The 15000-nt window shown below is 58.7% G+C and overlaps 2 protein-coding genes across 2 annotated transcripts; both read left to right on the forward strand.

The window, feature by feature from the left end:
- Positions 1 to 2955: 2955 nt before the first annotated feature.
- Positions 2956 to 4800, forward strand: LSCM1_00795 (uncharacterized protein; the record flags this gene model as incomplete). Its single annotated transcript, XM_067318433.1, has 1 exon — positions 2956 to 4800. One exon carries the CDS (start codon positions 2956 to 2958, stop codon positions 4798 to 4800), a length of 1845 nt encoding a protein of 614 aa, XP_067174538.1.
- Positions 4801 to 7993: 3193 nt separating this feature from the next.
- Positions 7994 to 8929, forward strand: LSCM1_00796 (uncharacterized protein; the record flags this gene model as incomplete). Its single annotated transcript, XM_067318434.1, has 1 exon — positions 7994 to 8929. The coding sequence occupies one exon, from the start codon at positions 7994 to 7996 to the stop codon at positions 8927 to 8929; it is 936 nt and encodes a 311-aa protein (XP_067174539.1).
- Positions 8930 to 15000: the final 6071 nt, after the last annotated feature.

The raw sequence follows: 15000 nt of genomic DNA on the forward strand, positions 1-15000 counted from the left end.
GCCGTCAGCCTTTATCCTTCCCACCCTCTCTTCGCCTCCGAGCCCTATATATATATGTGTGTGTGCGTGTGTGTGAGTGTTTGTACGGACCGCCTCTACACACGCTGCTCTTTCTACCGTCCTCGCAGTTTTTGCTGCCCGTCTCACTCTCCGGCTCAGCCTCTTCTGTGACTGTTATGCGGCGCGCATGTGAGTCTCGTGGGAGGCGCATTGCTGTGTAGTCTTTGGCGCTTCAACTTTGTCGTTTCTCGCGACTCCCTTGGCGTCGAAGCGGTTACGTCTGTCTACCTCTCCGTGTGCGTGTGTGCGAGCCTTTTCGCTTCAACGCGCATGTCGCAGACGGTGCCGTGGGATGAGATGAGTGAGGATGATGGAAGTGTGGAGGAGGGGTGAGGAGAAGGTGTGACGATGACGCCGTCCAATGGCTTCTCAGCTGACTTCTTTGGACAGAGAGGGGCGCAAAGCTTCGTGGAGGCAAGCGAGGACAAATCATTCAGCATGTCGCGAAAATTTTCTGTCGACAGCCGCACACTCGTACGCAGGCCGCGGCAACTCACCCACTCACCCCCCACACACACACAAACACAGAACGACTCTTGGCTTTTACACACGACCCAAAGCGGTGAAAAGAAGAAGAACGAAAAGAGGGGAAAACTCGGAAGAAAGCAAAGAAAAGAGGGAAACAGCGACGCCAATGACGGCACTTCCCACCTCCGCAGCAGCGGCAACGACAACGAAGGCAAAGGCAAAGAAAAAAAGGACCCTTTTTATTTGAAACGGTTCTCGGCTTCGTTTTCACTTCTGTGTGTTCTTCTTTAGTTGTAAACCACAGAGAAAGCACCTTCGCCGATGGAATAGGACTGCGAGCATGAAGCACAGCATCACACACACACGTTCACACACAAGAGGGAATCAGCTACACACTGCAACACCATCAAACTGCTGCTGCTGCAGCACCGCCTGCGCCGTTTAGGAGCACACCCATAGGGGTACGCTTTTCGCCCCTTTTCTGTAGGGTTGCGCCTTCGAGGGAGGAGTGACTTGAGGTGGCGCGAAGAACTGTGTGTCTGTGTGTGCGCAGAGTCATTAAAGCACGAAAGAAAAGCAATGGGAAGCAACCACCAGAGCACGCAGAATTCAAACCGAATCCGCTTTCTCATCCAAGAGCGGGGAGACGCGGATCGCACAGTCGCACGCGATTGTGCAGACTGCGATGGCAACCAAAGCGCCGGATGCTCTCCTGTGCGCGCCTCCCTGAAAGTGGGCTGGGTTACTTTGTGTGATGATAGACTTGGCGCGTCTGCTGTGGCTCGGGGCGCGGCTCTTTTTCGGCTTGTGCACGCCACACGGTTGTTTGCTGTGTGTATGTGCGCTTGTGTGCGTGTACGCCGATGTGCTTCACAAAGGAAGCGACGGCCAGATAGAAAGAGGCAGGCGCAGTGGGTGCTGGAGAAGACAGCCTGTTGCGGGGTGGGCGACCGGGTAGCTGCTTCATGTAGTTGCGCTCACTACCTCTCTCTACTTCACTCATACTGACATATGCACGCACGCACGCATTCACTCTTTCCGCTCTGTTGTCCCTTCCCTTTATCTCCGCCCTCCTCTCTTCATCCGCGCTTTGTTTTCCCTTCCGCGGCAACGGTTTTTTTTTTGTGTGTATGCTAACACGGACATCATGGGTATTCACGACACTAATTCCGGGCTCATCTCTTTCATGCGCGCACACTGATGCAACGCCCTCACAAGCACATCGCTTATCCTTTCGTTGCCTACTTCTTAACGACGAGGTGTTGCACAGAAGCAGCAACGACAACAACAAAGAGGAAGTGCAGGCCGGGCTACGTTCTTTCAGCACAAAGAAGTCTAAACGTTTCGTGGGCTGTCTCGCTCTTCTCGGACGCCGTCGCACCTCCGCATCATCACTTGCGCCAAGTATCTCTGTCGCGGTCTGTCTCTGCTCCCTCTGCTTTTTTTCTTCATAGTCGGTGCAGGGGGAGATCGTCAAGTCGCAGGACCATTTTGCAGGCATATATATATATATTTGCTGAGTGGTACTGAGGCGTCCGGGCACACGTGCGCTCAGCTGTGATGCAGTGCTACCTGCACCTTTCTCCCTTTCATCTATAAGACCTTTTTCGGGTTCGTACATCTCTCTTTCTCGCCCTTCGCTTGGCACACACAAGTCCTCCGCGAAGAGGAGAGGTCTCGCCACTTTTGTGCTGCTCCTCTTCCCTTCCCCCCCCCAAACGCACACCCGCACACTGAAACCCATAGACGGCGCACTGAGCCCGCAAGCGAGCAACTTCTGCCTCTCCTGCCTCCCTCCACACACACACACACACACACGTGCAGAGAGCGAGCGAGAAGGGCGCGCAACACGGTAGCGTTTCTTCTTTTTTTTTCCATCACACATACATCTACTCCGCTAGAAGCCCACACAAACCTGCCGATCTGTTCTTTATTCTCATCGGAAACGCGAAGAGACACTTGCAGACGACTCGCCTACACCACGACAGCGCCACACACCCTGCGTTCTCCTCCCGCCTTTTCAGCCCCTCCCTTCGTGCAGACTAGCTCACGCACAAGCGCGCGCTTCCCCTCGACTGCATCGCCCCTTTTCAGACTCGTTCTTTATGGTGTTTCCTCGGTCGATTTTGTATTCATTTCCGTTGTTGCTGTTGCTCGTTTGTCTTGCGCACCGGCACCCTTGTGGATGTTCGCCGGCGTTCTATACAGTTACTTCTCTTCCGCGCATAGATACATACATACGGCGCACCGAGCGGTGGCGACTCACCTCTCCACACTGCGCCATCTGGACCTCAGCCTGCCGTTTCGGTGCTTTCGTTTCCCTTTCTAATCGGCCGGCGCCCTCCCCTCTTTCTCTCTTCAGCCATACAGGAGGCGCTGCTGTTTTTTTTTCTTCTGCTACTCGCGGGTAGTCAGGGAATCCAAACCATGCTCGCGTTCACGACTACTTCCGTGGAGCAAGAGCCAGCAGTGAAGCGGCTAAAGGTCGATAGCCCTTCAGCGTCTTTGGACTGCGAAGACGACGGCGACAGCAGTTACAGCAGTGCGCCGCACATTGCAGTAGTCGATCCTGTGTCCGTGGACGCGCAGCGTAGACATCCCCTTTCCAAGCACGCAGACCCCTCTGCGACGGAGATAGTGAACGGCGTCTCTCCCGAGGAGGTCTCCCTGTCGTACTCGTCCAGGAGCCGTTCCAGCGGTGATGAGGTTGGCGGTAGCAGAGATGGAAGGGAGGCGAGCGACAGTCGTGTCTCTTCTCCAGTGACGCGGCAGTGCAGCGGTGACGCGTGGAGCATTACGCGCACGTCGACGGGGTCTGCCGTGGTGGCTGCCTCCACTGTCGCTCTTGGTACAGCTGCCGTGCCACTTCCGGTCACAACAAACGGCGCCATCACCACACTGCGCAGTCTTGGCCAACTTCAGTCGCTCGTGAGTAGCACAAACACAACACTCGCCATGGAGAAGGTGCACCCCAGCCTGCGGCTCAAGCCTGGCGAGACAGTGATGCTGCTGCTGCACTTTGACGAAACATCCCTGCGGTCGCTTCTTAACAGCGCGACGGCGGAGCTGTCGCAGATGCGCGTCTTTACGCTTAACCTGGCGAAGCTGCCGCCGCAGGACTACGAGGCGACTCCCGAGAAGCACCCGAGTGCCGGTGGCTGTACGAGCAGCGCCGGCGCTTGCGTTGATATGCGGCGTGGGGGCAGCGCTGCGACTCTAGAGGGCGGAGCCACACAGGCCACCATCCACGGTGGTGAGGAAGAAGAAGAGGAGGAGCTGGTGCCGGCGGTGCATCCGATGGCTGTGTCGACAGGTGACGCAGCGGAGACGAGCGCCGTGCCAGAGAAGGAGGGCCTTCCCCGTGTGTCAGGCTCCGCCGGCGGCGCCCTCGGCGATGGCGCAAGTGTCTCCTCTCTCTCGAGCGATCTGCACCATGCTAGCGTCGTGATCAGCGCCAAGGTGCACCACATGTTGGCGGTGGACACCATACTGAACCCCCATGCCTCCCAACAGCAGCGTGGCCATGGGAGCAGCGACGGCAGTGCCGCTGCCATGGGTAAGAATGAGCCGTTGCTGTTGCCAGCCATGATTGTCTGGCGCGCCGCCGGTGCCCCACGCGATGAGTACCCGCCGAATCCGCCGCAGACTTACTCCTCCCAGCCTCCGCCCACATCCGGCGAGCTCTTTTGCGATCGTTTCGCTGCTCAGGGCGGGCCGCTGGTAGTGAAGGAGGCGACGGGGGTCGATCAGGTGCACTCCTTGACCTTGTTCCGCCCCGTCTTTACCATGGAGCATCTTTTTCGCACCCTCGTCCGCACTACCGCGCCGTCTTTTGCCGCCAGGGGTGCCGGTGCCAAGTCCCGTACGGTGCTGTACCTGGGAGCATCGTGGTGCCCACCCTGCATGCGTTTCGTGCGCGAGATGCCCCGGCTCATGCGTGAGGATCTGCCGTCGAGTGTCGTGTGCACCTTGAAGGCGGACATGGACTTGGCCAAGCCCATCTACGACTACTTCAAGGTGGAGATAATCCCTACCTTTGTCGTCCTGGACAATGAGGTGCTCATGCAGTGCCACGAGAGCGTACAGCGTCAACAGAGCAGTGCTAACGGCTGCAGCGGCGGCGGCGGAGCCTCGCAGCTCGACTTTGCCCGCACCATCCAGGAGGCCTTCTCTAAGGCAGAGCTCGGCCGCCTGCAGAACTCCGATAGACACCTTGTCAGCACCTTCATCTCGAAGCACAGCGAATCGCTAAGGTTTGATGAGGACTTCTGAGAGGTGCCACCAATCGCAGGTGCCGTTGCGGCGACCACGGCCCCACGGCCACGCCCCTGTTGCCGTGCTTGACCTCTTCCCTTTACCTGCCGCGCCCGCAAGTTGCCTTTTCACGAGCGTTTGCCGGCGTTTTTTTCATTGAGGGGCCCTCCTTTTTTCCAGTCTCATGCGCCTTCAGCCACAATCGCGCACGGGCGCCGTTTCGTGACCGCGGCGGAGTGCTTCACATTGCATGCATCGTGATCGCGCCGCTTCTGTCAGCGATCCAGGCTGGCGCACACGCACCTCTTAGTATATACATATATCGGCGCGTGTGCGGAGGGCCCTCTTCCTTCCTCCGCGTCATGGCGGTTTCTCCTTCTTTTTGTGTGTGCTTGTGCCCCCGTTTGTTGGCGGTCCTTCTAAACTCGTATCGTAATGTTCTTCTCTTCCTCTGCCCACCCCCCTAACACACACACACACGGCGGGGGTGTCTGCATATGTCGCTCAGCTCTTTCCGCATTTGGCCCCATTTTCACTTTGTGATTCGTTCTGCTTGAGTGGCCGGGTGGCGCTCTGGGGGAGGAATGTGATGTGTGCACGCAGACGTGTGTTGAAATGGCATTACTTGCCTTGTAAACGGCGAAACGACTCCGGCCTTGTCCAATCCTCTTGCGTTCATACTCTGTCGATGTGCCCGGAGCACTCTTCACAGTATGTGACTGTTCACTTGTCTGAACGCTTCGCTGCGGCTCCGGCAACGGCCGGAAAGGAGCGACAGATAAAGGCGAAGCGGGCGAAACAGTCATCACTCTTACCCCTCCCCCCACACACTACGCACAGGAGAGGCAGAGAAACATGATTACGTGAGATCATTCAGGGTATAAATGTTTCCATTCGAGGCGTCCATTCTACCGTAGAGCTTGAGCGACATTCCGCGCCACAGCCCGCGGCGGGCCCATCGCGTGGCTGCGGAGCAGCCGTAGAGAAGCCCTACCGCAACGCCGCCGGCTCAGTGGCCGGAGCGCCGCATCTGACTTAAACGCTGCACAGACACACACCACACACACACACACACCAAGCTTGCAGGTCACCTCACAGCCGCGCCCATGATGCCGGCCGACACGAGTGGCGCATCTCTCGGTGCGGCTTAGGCACCCCACACGAGTAGGCAGTAAGGGCGAGGCGAGACGCGGCCAAGCCCCGCCAGCGCTCCGTCCCTCGTGAGGATGGCACAAGCACGCCCGACGCCCACGGGCCGCTTAGGCGGCACGCCATTGAGGACATGACTGCTGGCATCAGCAGCGACGGGGCGCTCCGACGTGGCCACGGCGTACGCACTGGACTCTTCTTCCACCACCGCCCGACGGGGTTCATGATCGGCGGGGCCGACTGCCTGGCCCTTCCACGGGGAGGGGTGTACTGGGCTCTGGGGCACCGCGCACTCAAGTCTTTCACCTCTGTCGTGGGAGTGCCATTCAGCGAAAGCGGAGGGAGCCATTTGAAAGATAGATGAGGCTGCCGTGTTGTGTGGGGTGGCGCGTGGCTGCGCGCCCGGCGTATTTGCGTCCGCGGATAGGGCTTGTGTGGGTGAGCGGCTCACCCATTACCTTTTTCCATGACTGCCATGGCTCACCCGCCGTACATGTATACATACACAAATATATATCTATCTAGCTGTCTGCGCGCGCGCGTGCCTTGGTTGCTCTCGCTGTCTCCCTCCCCCTTTTTCGTTTTGGCTCGAATTTTCGGCGTTAGCCGCTGGCGGGTACGAACAGGAGCAGTAAAGCTAGTGTCACTTGTATGCCAAGGGAATTGCGCCCACTGCGCCCGCCCGCAGTCGGTGCGAATTCTCTATCGCAGAGGCGGTAATGCATCTCTCTGAAGCCCCGCTTTCCACTTTCCGTCGGCAGGGCGGCGTGGTAGATTGCTTTGCGGCTGCGGAGTGGTTGTTGCCCTTCTGCACACCGGGAACTATCCCAAGAAACGCATCGTCGTGTCTATCTCGATTCCTTTTATCTCTAGTCTTCCTCCTTCCTCGCGGCTATATTGCGTGCATCGATGCATTTTTTTAACCCTTCCTCCTCCGCCCTCGCTCCCCTGTTCACCAACCCACTCGTCGGTGCACCAAATACACCATCATCGACAGCATTATCACGGCACTAAAACACACTTCAACGACTGTCTGAGATCATCTTCGTTTCACTGCAAAGTAGCTTAAGGTGAGGAAGCTCGAAAATCTGGCCGCGCCTTTTTTTTTGTGCTCCGGCTGAAACGTACTTCGTTTACCTCTCACTTTCGTCGTTTCCACACTTCTCTCCGACGCGCACGCTCGTTTCTCTTTCCACTTCACCAAACCACACACACACAAGAAAAAAATACATATCACCCACACATACGTACGCGCTGAGAGAGAGCGAGCGAGCGAGAGAGGCAAACGCGCCATAGTAATCAAGGCACAGGCGCGCACATCGCGCGGGCTCTGCCGCTGTAAATACACTCCTCACTTCTCTGCTGCAGAGTACTGTCGCCACCGCTGCTACATACGCATTTCATATCTCGGCGCTCGGTGCCGAGCTGCCCCCCTCCCCTTCCCCTTCCTCTCCCCCGATCTGTCTCCTCGGCGCGTTCCGATATTCTGCTCGAGTTAAACGTATCTGATCTTTTTTCTTTAGGTGCCGAGCGTTGGGGCTTGTACGCGTTCGCGCATTCTGGCACGAAGAGGGGGTCGGTCGCGAACGGAGGCGCATTCGCGCGACTCTTTCCCCTCTTTTTTCCCCTTCCTGTGCTGTAGCGGTGGTTTTTGACGCTCTCCCGTCTCCGCCGACCCGTCCCCGCGTGACTGTGGCATTCACATTCGCTTTTTCTGCTCTTTGCCGCCTCCCCCCTCACCTCCTCTTCGTCCCCTCCAGAGCGCGTCTTCATTTGCAGCGAACGGGTCCGTTTCTCTCTCTGTCTCGTCTTCTTGTTTGACGTGCCGAAGTGGTTGCGTGTAGAAGTACTTCCGCTTGACTTCGTCGCTTTGCTCGCTCATCTACCACCATCCCCCCCTCACACACACACACACCGCGGTAAACGCAGTCGCTCTTCTCGCCTCGTTTGAACACCTTTTTTCGCTGCCTCAATCCCCGTCTTGCACCACCCTCCTGCGCGTACCGTTGCCTCTGCTGACTTTTGTAGTCAGCACTGTCTTCTTCGTTGCCTACTCGCCCAGATGCCGTTTGGCCCGTCCGTGCGCAGCAACCTTGAGTGCACGGCGGCACCGGCCGCCGCTGAAGTTGGAGTGAACAATGCAGGAGCTGTTAGTGGGGTGGCGACGGCGGCGGCTTCATCGCCGTCGGCAGTACCAGTTGGAGGTGTAGGTCGGTCGTCGGGCTCTACGCATAACCCGCCCCGCGCGGCGCTGCAGCGGATGGGCAGCGGTGGAGGCTGCCTCGACGGGGCGACCGCTACACCACGCGGGTACAGCGCCAACGCCTCCGCGCTGCCAACTGCTGCTGACGCAGTGAAGAACGAACCGCAAAAATCATCAACAACGCAGCTCAGTAGTCCACCCTGCGTTCACGCACCTGAGACGCGCCGCGCATCGCAGGGAAAGACGTCGGCCGGGACCCTCCCGGCCCTCACTCGCGCTACCCCACCAGGCGCCTCTTCCACCCCGGACGACATCGGTGCAGTCGTCAGCACTACGGCATCGTCTCCAAACAGCACCGTTGCATTGCCCCCAGTGTACCCACGCCAAAGCAGCAACACCTCCGCAGAAATATCGGAGAGCGAGGGAGGATCCTCCATCAAGCCGAGTAGCAGGTGGACAAGTCTGGGTAGGCCATATAGCATATCATCGCCCGTGGGTACACGCAGTGCAGTCGCGCCGCTCCCTTCGCTCTCTATCACTGACTCGGGCCAGCGCCCGTCAGCTGGGGCAGGTGCGGCCACTGCTGCAAGTACCTCAAGCTTGCACCGCGCGGACGCATCGCGCTCGAGTAGTGTGTCACCGTCCCATAGAGAAGATGAGTTGTACTTTCGAGAGAACAACATTCCTTCTTTGTTCAATGCGCTGAGCGAGGCCCTTCTTGACGCCCGGCCGGAAGACCCGGTGTTGTTCATGAAGGAGTGGCTGCAGAAACGGCGTGACACCATCGCCCAATAAAACGCAAAGATGTGGCTGAGAAGGTGAGGGGGAGGCAAAGTAGCTGATGCTCACGTCTCTGAGGCGTTTCAACGCACTCTGCCGGCTGAGAAGTATGCAGAGGGCGCCGCAGCGCTGCAACACTAACCCCCTCCACACACACACACTTTTGCCTGACCCAGGTCTGCCACTAATTTTTCTCTCCGTGCTATCCCACAAGTGTTGCCTGTACCAGTAAATGCGGCAGAGCACCTCATGCTGCCATGCTGCTGTGCAGCTTCTCCCGCTTGGTGTCCTTGTTTGTCTCCATGTGCGTGAGTGTGCCCCTCATGGGTGTCACACAGTCGCCTTCTCTCAGCGGGCTTCGGTGCATGCACCGCCCGAAGATGTGGCGGTTATCTTCTCCAGTGGCCTCCTCACTTCGTTTCTGCACGTGTACCGCCATTCGTGTGGATGCTGCCCCTTCCTCCCTCGCCAACCCAGCACGGCCGGGCAAGCTCGCTCAGACGGAGCTCGAAGGAGCCGAGTGTGGGGAGAGGGAGAGAAGACGATGTCGGCAGGAAATGTGTCGGCTGAGCGCACAGGTAATGCGGAGGGCAAACGCACCCGCTAGATGCGCCCACTTCAACACGTGGACACAGGCCAGCACCCAAGGAAGTCGTCATCGCTCCACAAGTCGGATCCGCTCATACGCAGCATGAAGAGCTTTACACCATCGGGTAGCCAAAGGGCGCGGCCGTCGGCGCGTGTCTCCTCTCTCTACTACTCTCTCCGTCTCTTTTGTCTTAGCCTCGTTCGTGCCGCTCCCTCGCCATTTTGCCCCTTCTGCTAAGTCGTGCCCTCCTTGCTTTGTTCTTCTGTGCTCGCCTTCGTCGCGTCTTGTGCGTGATGGCATCCTCCACTTGGTCTTCCCCGCCTCTCTCTCTCTCCCTTCATCCTTCTCGATCCTCCTCCTTCTGCCCTTCCCCCACCTCACCCCCCTACACAGATGCGCTCACTTAGAGGCACAGCGGCTCCAGCGCGGGTGTGCCCAAGGTTTTTTCCCTTCTTCGCCCTCTTTTATGTGCATATGTGCGTGCTTGTGTGCTTCAGGCGTCTTTTCTGCTCTTTGGGTTTCTTACTGCTCGGGGGTGGGGGAGCGAGAGAGCTGCCCCCCGTCCTCTCTCCTCGGTGCGCTTGTCGCCGGCTTTGTGTTGGCACCCCTGGCTGATTTCTGGTCTCTCGCGCGCGTCGGGAAAGAAGGAGGAGGAGCTTTGACTTGGCATCCTTGTAGCCGCCGTCATCACAACGTGCCGATGAACAGCACCAATGAGTGGGATGGATTCGGTGAGGGGAAGCGGGCGGAGGACGCTCAGGATGTATAGACAATGTTAATAGTGCATTCGGCGCCTTTACCCTTGAATGTGTTGGTTGTTCTCTTCCCAAACGTACACTTAGACGCATACAAACGCCGTCCATGAGCCGCTGCCGTTGGAGATGAATGACTGCTGACGCTGTCGCGTGTGGGTGTGTGTGAAAGCGTAGGGGTGCGCGTGGCGGCTCATGAGCGCAGCAGCGAGTTGCCCTGGTGTCCCTTCCCCCCCCCCCCTCCCCCTCACGCACACGTTCTCATTTGTTCGACACGCAGACCGAAATGTGAGTGCGTTAACAAAGACGTGCTGACAGGGCACTCGATAGGTGGAAAATGGTGGCAGCTGAGGCCCCACTGACTTTTTTGCTTCGCTCTCCTTTTCCTGGCGGGCAAGACGACGCGAGGGGTTGACGGGGAACGAAGAGCGCCGGAGGGGGGAGGAGAGGAGGAGAGTGGGGCCGAGTGACCCCATCGATCTCACCCGTTTCGCGGTGAGTTCGCTGTTTTCGTTGTTTGTGAGTGTCAATGTGGGTTTTTTCTTTTCTTCGACGCATTTTCTTTACAGTGCCTTTTTCTCCCTCTTTCTCCTGTTGACACGTCTCCTCGCTCGTGTGGGCGTGTACGTGTTTGCGTGTGTCTCTGACGCACAGACGGAGACACAGAGACACAGCAAAAGACTGGACAAGCGATAAAAATGCGTTACCCTTTGCCCATTACCCTCTTTTTAGTCGTCGATAGTGCGCTCAGAGCTCTGCGCTTGGCGTAGCTTTGTCTCCCTCTCTCATCCTTTTTTTTTCATGTCTTCGCTCTTTCTCTCTGTCCTGCTGATACCGACCGCCTTAGTGCGTGGCGTCATCCGTTGGGGATTCATATCCGCTTCTTTCGGGGTGGGGGGAGGCACAGAGCTCGCAGACTGCCTGCGGGCCCGGCGGCGGTACCTTTGGTGTCGGCGGAGAGGTCCGGGCTGGCGCTGTGCAGCACAGGCATGCTACCATGATCACGATCGGGCCAGCTCACTACGAATCGTGTCGGTGATTCAGCGAGCACAAACAACCCACCGCTGCTTTTCCTTTCCTTTGCCTTTGCTGCGTTGCAGTCACGCTGAGTGTAAGCATGCGCCTTGACTGCTCTGTGCGCAATGGCACACTGCAAGGGACTGGGACAGCGCCAAGCAGTTTGTGTTGACTCTTGGCTCCTCGCCGAGTCCTCCGGGCACAAGCCGTTCTTCCGCAAGAGAAGCCGTTCGATTCACACACAGGTCTGTGCACGCTTGGGCCTCGCGGCCGTTTTCAAGCACTTCAGTACAGCAGGGGACAAGGCGCATTGGGTTGGAACTTTTGTCCTTACCCAACAGGACATACAGATAGGCTCGTAGGGCCCCGCCATCGTTCTCGGGGGGGGCGAGGCCAAGGTAGCGACCTTCTCGAGTTGCAGCGGTGACGCTGTTAGACGAATGGATGTGTGAGCCGGCCGTATCCGTGGGGGCGACCTGATGTTACGGGAAGCTTTCGATTAAATTGCAGGCAACTTCAAACCCAGTCCTCGGGTGATCCATGTGGACTCCGGCTTGCGCTACCCAACGCGTGGCACACACGCGCACACACATACACGCATACGCAAGGCCGACCCGCCCGGGGCCTCGGACCATTCTGTGCGGCTGGCCATATGACAAATACCTCACGTGCGCAGAGGATTACGACGCACCTACGTGGCCCAGCACAGGGAGGGCCGCCAAGGTGTTTCTGGATGCCACTATGGCGCTTGGCTGCTTCATCTGCGATGGGAGCCGCGCCACGGACATCGAAAGAGCACTCTGTGGGAGTGCCAAGGCTCTCGCGGGGCAAGGCATCGAAGCGCTGCCGGATATCCACGCTCTTGCTACAGGAGAAGAGGGGCTCCTTGCGACCCTCCTAACGCTGCGCGTGCGCGATGATCGCACGTCCCACCGCCCCTTGGACGCTGAGCAGCAATCGGTTCAAGCCATGCGAGAAACTGTCGTCGCGGCGACAGCGCGACCATGAGGAAGTCTTACGCTGTTTCTTCCGCCCTCGCGGATACCGCGGGGCTCGACATCACGAAAAGCAACAACAACCGAGGATGCCAAAGCTCACACGCCGGGCTCCGCAGGGATTTCTCTAGGGCTCTGTTCCCACCGTCTTGGTGGTGGCCTCGCTGACTGTGGGACTCAAGCAGCCGCCTGGGGCTGCGCCGCACCCTCTCTCCTGAGGACCTCTCACCCCTCAGATCCTCCGGGGACAGGGATGCCATATGGGCCACACTGCCATTCGCGTCCTGCAGAGCAGAGCACCGGGCACTGGTGCGCACCTCGGGGTTCTGAGCACGCCCTCTTGGGCGTGGAGTAGCGCAACCGGCTGGCATTCGCCGTTGCTTTTACACATACGGGAAAGGATCACTGCCACACCTCGCTGCAGACTTCCTACCAGTGCGGGAGGTTGGCTGATGCGCGGCGGGGGCTGCCAAGGCAGGCATCGCTGGGCCCCTTCCTCTGCGGGTTCTGTGCTCGCGCAGGCGGGGGGTTCGTCAAAGGACTTCTCTGTCTAGATGGCGGTGATGAGACCAAAGTCGTGCTGCCGTCCCGCCGCTTTGCGCGGACAGTGCCAGGCGAAAGAGCGGGAAGGCCCTCCGCCACGTTCAGGCCTCCCCCGCGTCGCCGCAGACATTGCGTGCAGTCCAAAATACGCTGACAGCGGAGGTCTCGAGGAGGCGACTCGGTTCACTTTTTTCTTTGGCCCTTCCAGGGCAAGGCATCACAGCAAAGCGCACAGGCGTGCCCAAATCGACCGTGACGACTGCCCTGAATCGCAGACCTCATCCACAGCCGCAGACGTGAGTCGGGACATCCCCAAAACCCGCAGTGTGCGGCTCGACAAAAGTCACGTGATGGCAGTCTCTGAACACCACAAGGGCGCGGGTGCCGAGCTTAGGAGACAAAGATAGGATAGCATCCAAGCACAGCTCCACACAAGCACTTGACTGTGTGTCGTACCCTTGCAGCGGCAGGCAGCTGACAGCGACAGCACGCTACGCAGGAGTGTTGCCTACTGCCCCTTTTATACTTGTGATGCCTCGTCTCCGCCACAGCCTCCGCTCTGACCGATTCTCGCTAGGGAAGCGGCGAGCCTGGCCTTGTGCCCGGTGCGCCTAGCGAGTCTCTCGGACCACTTGATGCTTGGGCTACACCTCGTTTCACGTCGTGATGTGGCACGCAGTAATGCTACGGAGAGTATGCCGCGCTGCATGGGCTCCGCCCATCGAGTGCCGGCTACTGCTTCCTGCGCCCCCCCCCCCAGGAGGACAAGCCGTGGACTTTTCGTGCGCACGCGCGCTACAAGGCAGAGACCCCTTCCACTTGGTACACACTCACACCTGCGAAACGCTTGCAGGCTCAAGGGAAGGCAGAGCGTGACTGCCACCAAAGAAGCATGGAAGCGCCCCGCCTGCCGCGAGGAATTCGTGCAAGCTATGCAGAAACGGAACGCCAGCGGTATTGACGTTGATGGAAGGGCAAGGCAGTGAGCACCTCCTATAGAAACGTCATCCGGCAAGAGGCCCCAGGGCGCCAAAAATTTGTGCGTTCGGCAACGGAGCTGTTCTCCACCGCTGGCGTGGCGCATCACATCCACAGAGGGCATCCAGGGGTCAGTAGAGCACGAGGGATGGAAGACCAAGGCGCAGGGCGGAAGCATCTCCGTAAATCCGATTCTGTGTGCAGGGGCGTTTGCGGTCGCGCACTTTGGCACAGCGCTCACTTGTTGGGGTTTCTGTGTTGCTCTCTCCTGTCCCCTCCCGCCTCCCTCTCCACCCCCTCACTGCTTTATTTCGTCCCGCTTCTTTTGTACGTTGCGTCTTGGTACCCTTCTCTCTCTCCCACTCTCCTACGCTTTGCTGCCCGCGCAGACACATTCGCGCGCAGTCTTTGCGCGTGTGTCTGGACGCCACGCACTTACCCATGCGCCTCCTTTGCTGCGGCGTTTAGGGTTGCCGTTGTCGGTTCTGTTGCCTTCGCTTTCTCTTCCTCTCTCTTTTTGCGCCCTTCTTCTATGTATGTCCCCCTCCCTACCCCTCTTCCTCCCCTCTCTGTGTGTGCGTGTGTGTGTTTACCGGCTCTCCTCTTCACCTTTGTCTTTGAGCTACTGCCGCTGTCTTCTCGATTTGTTTTTTTTTCTTCTCCCCATTCTCCCTCTGCTGCATGCGCGGCGCCGGTTTCCGTCTAATCATGCGTGTGCGCGCGTGGGTGTTGCTGCCGCTGATGATGCAGTAACGCTCGCGCTTTGGCTCTAAAGCGTCCACTTTCAACCCCGGTGCACATCAACTCGCGTTGCCAGGCTCTGCGCTGCCCTTGCTCGCCCCTTCTCGCGCACCGCTCCAAGCCACACGTCCAGTACACGCGCTCGTGGACATCCACTCAGGCTTTTGGCCCAAGAGAAACGCTCACCGCCGCGTAAAGGCAGACCAGTAGGCCCACGCGAACGGAATACAGAGCAGCGGGTGCGATGTGGGAGAGGTCGCGCTGGTATGCACGCGCCACACGTGGTCTTCCTGGCGCACGAAGCTCCTCTTCACCCTTTCTCATATCACCGAATAGAGGAGTGTCAGCAGCAGGTCGGTACCGCCGCCGCCGGTGTGGTCTGTGCCCTTTCCTCCCTTCTCTGGGCGTGCGCAAGTCGCGCGTACACGATGCCGATGCTCTGCAACTTCTCGGGCATCTGCGCGTGGCTCT

The sequence above is a fragment of the Leishmania martiniquensis genome, chromosome 35 (genome assembly GCF_017916325.1).
Source record: "Leishmania martiniquensis isolate LSCM1 chromosome 35, whole genome shotgun sequence".
NCBI classification, from domain to species: Eukaryota; Euglenozoa; class Kinetoplastea; order Trypanosomatida; family Trypanosomatidae; genus Leishmania; species Leishmania martiniquensis.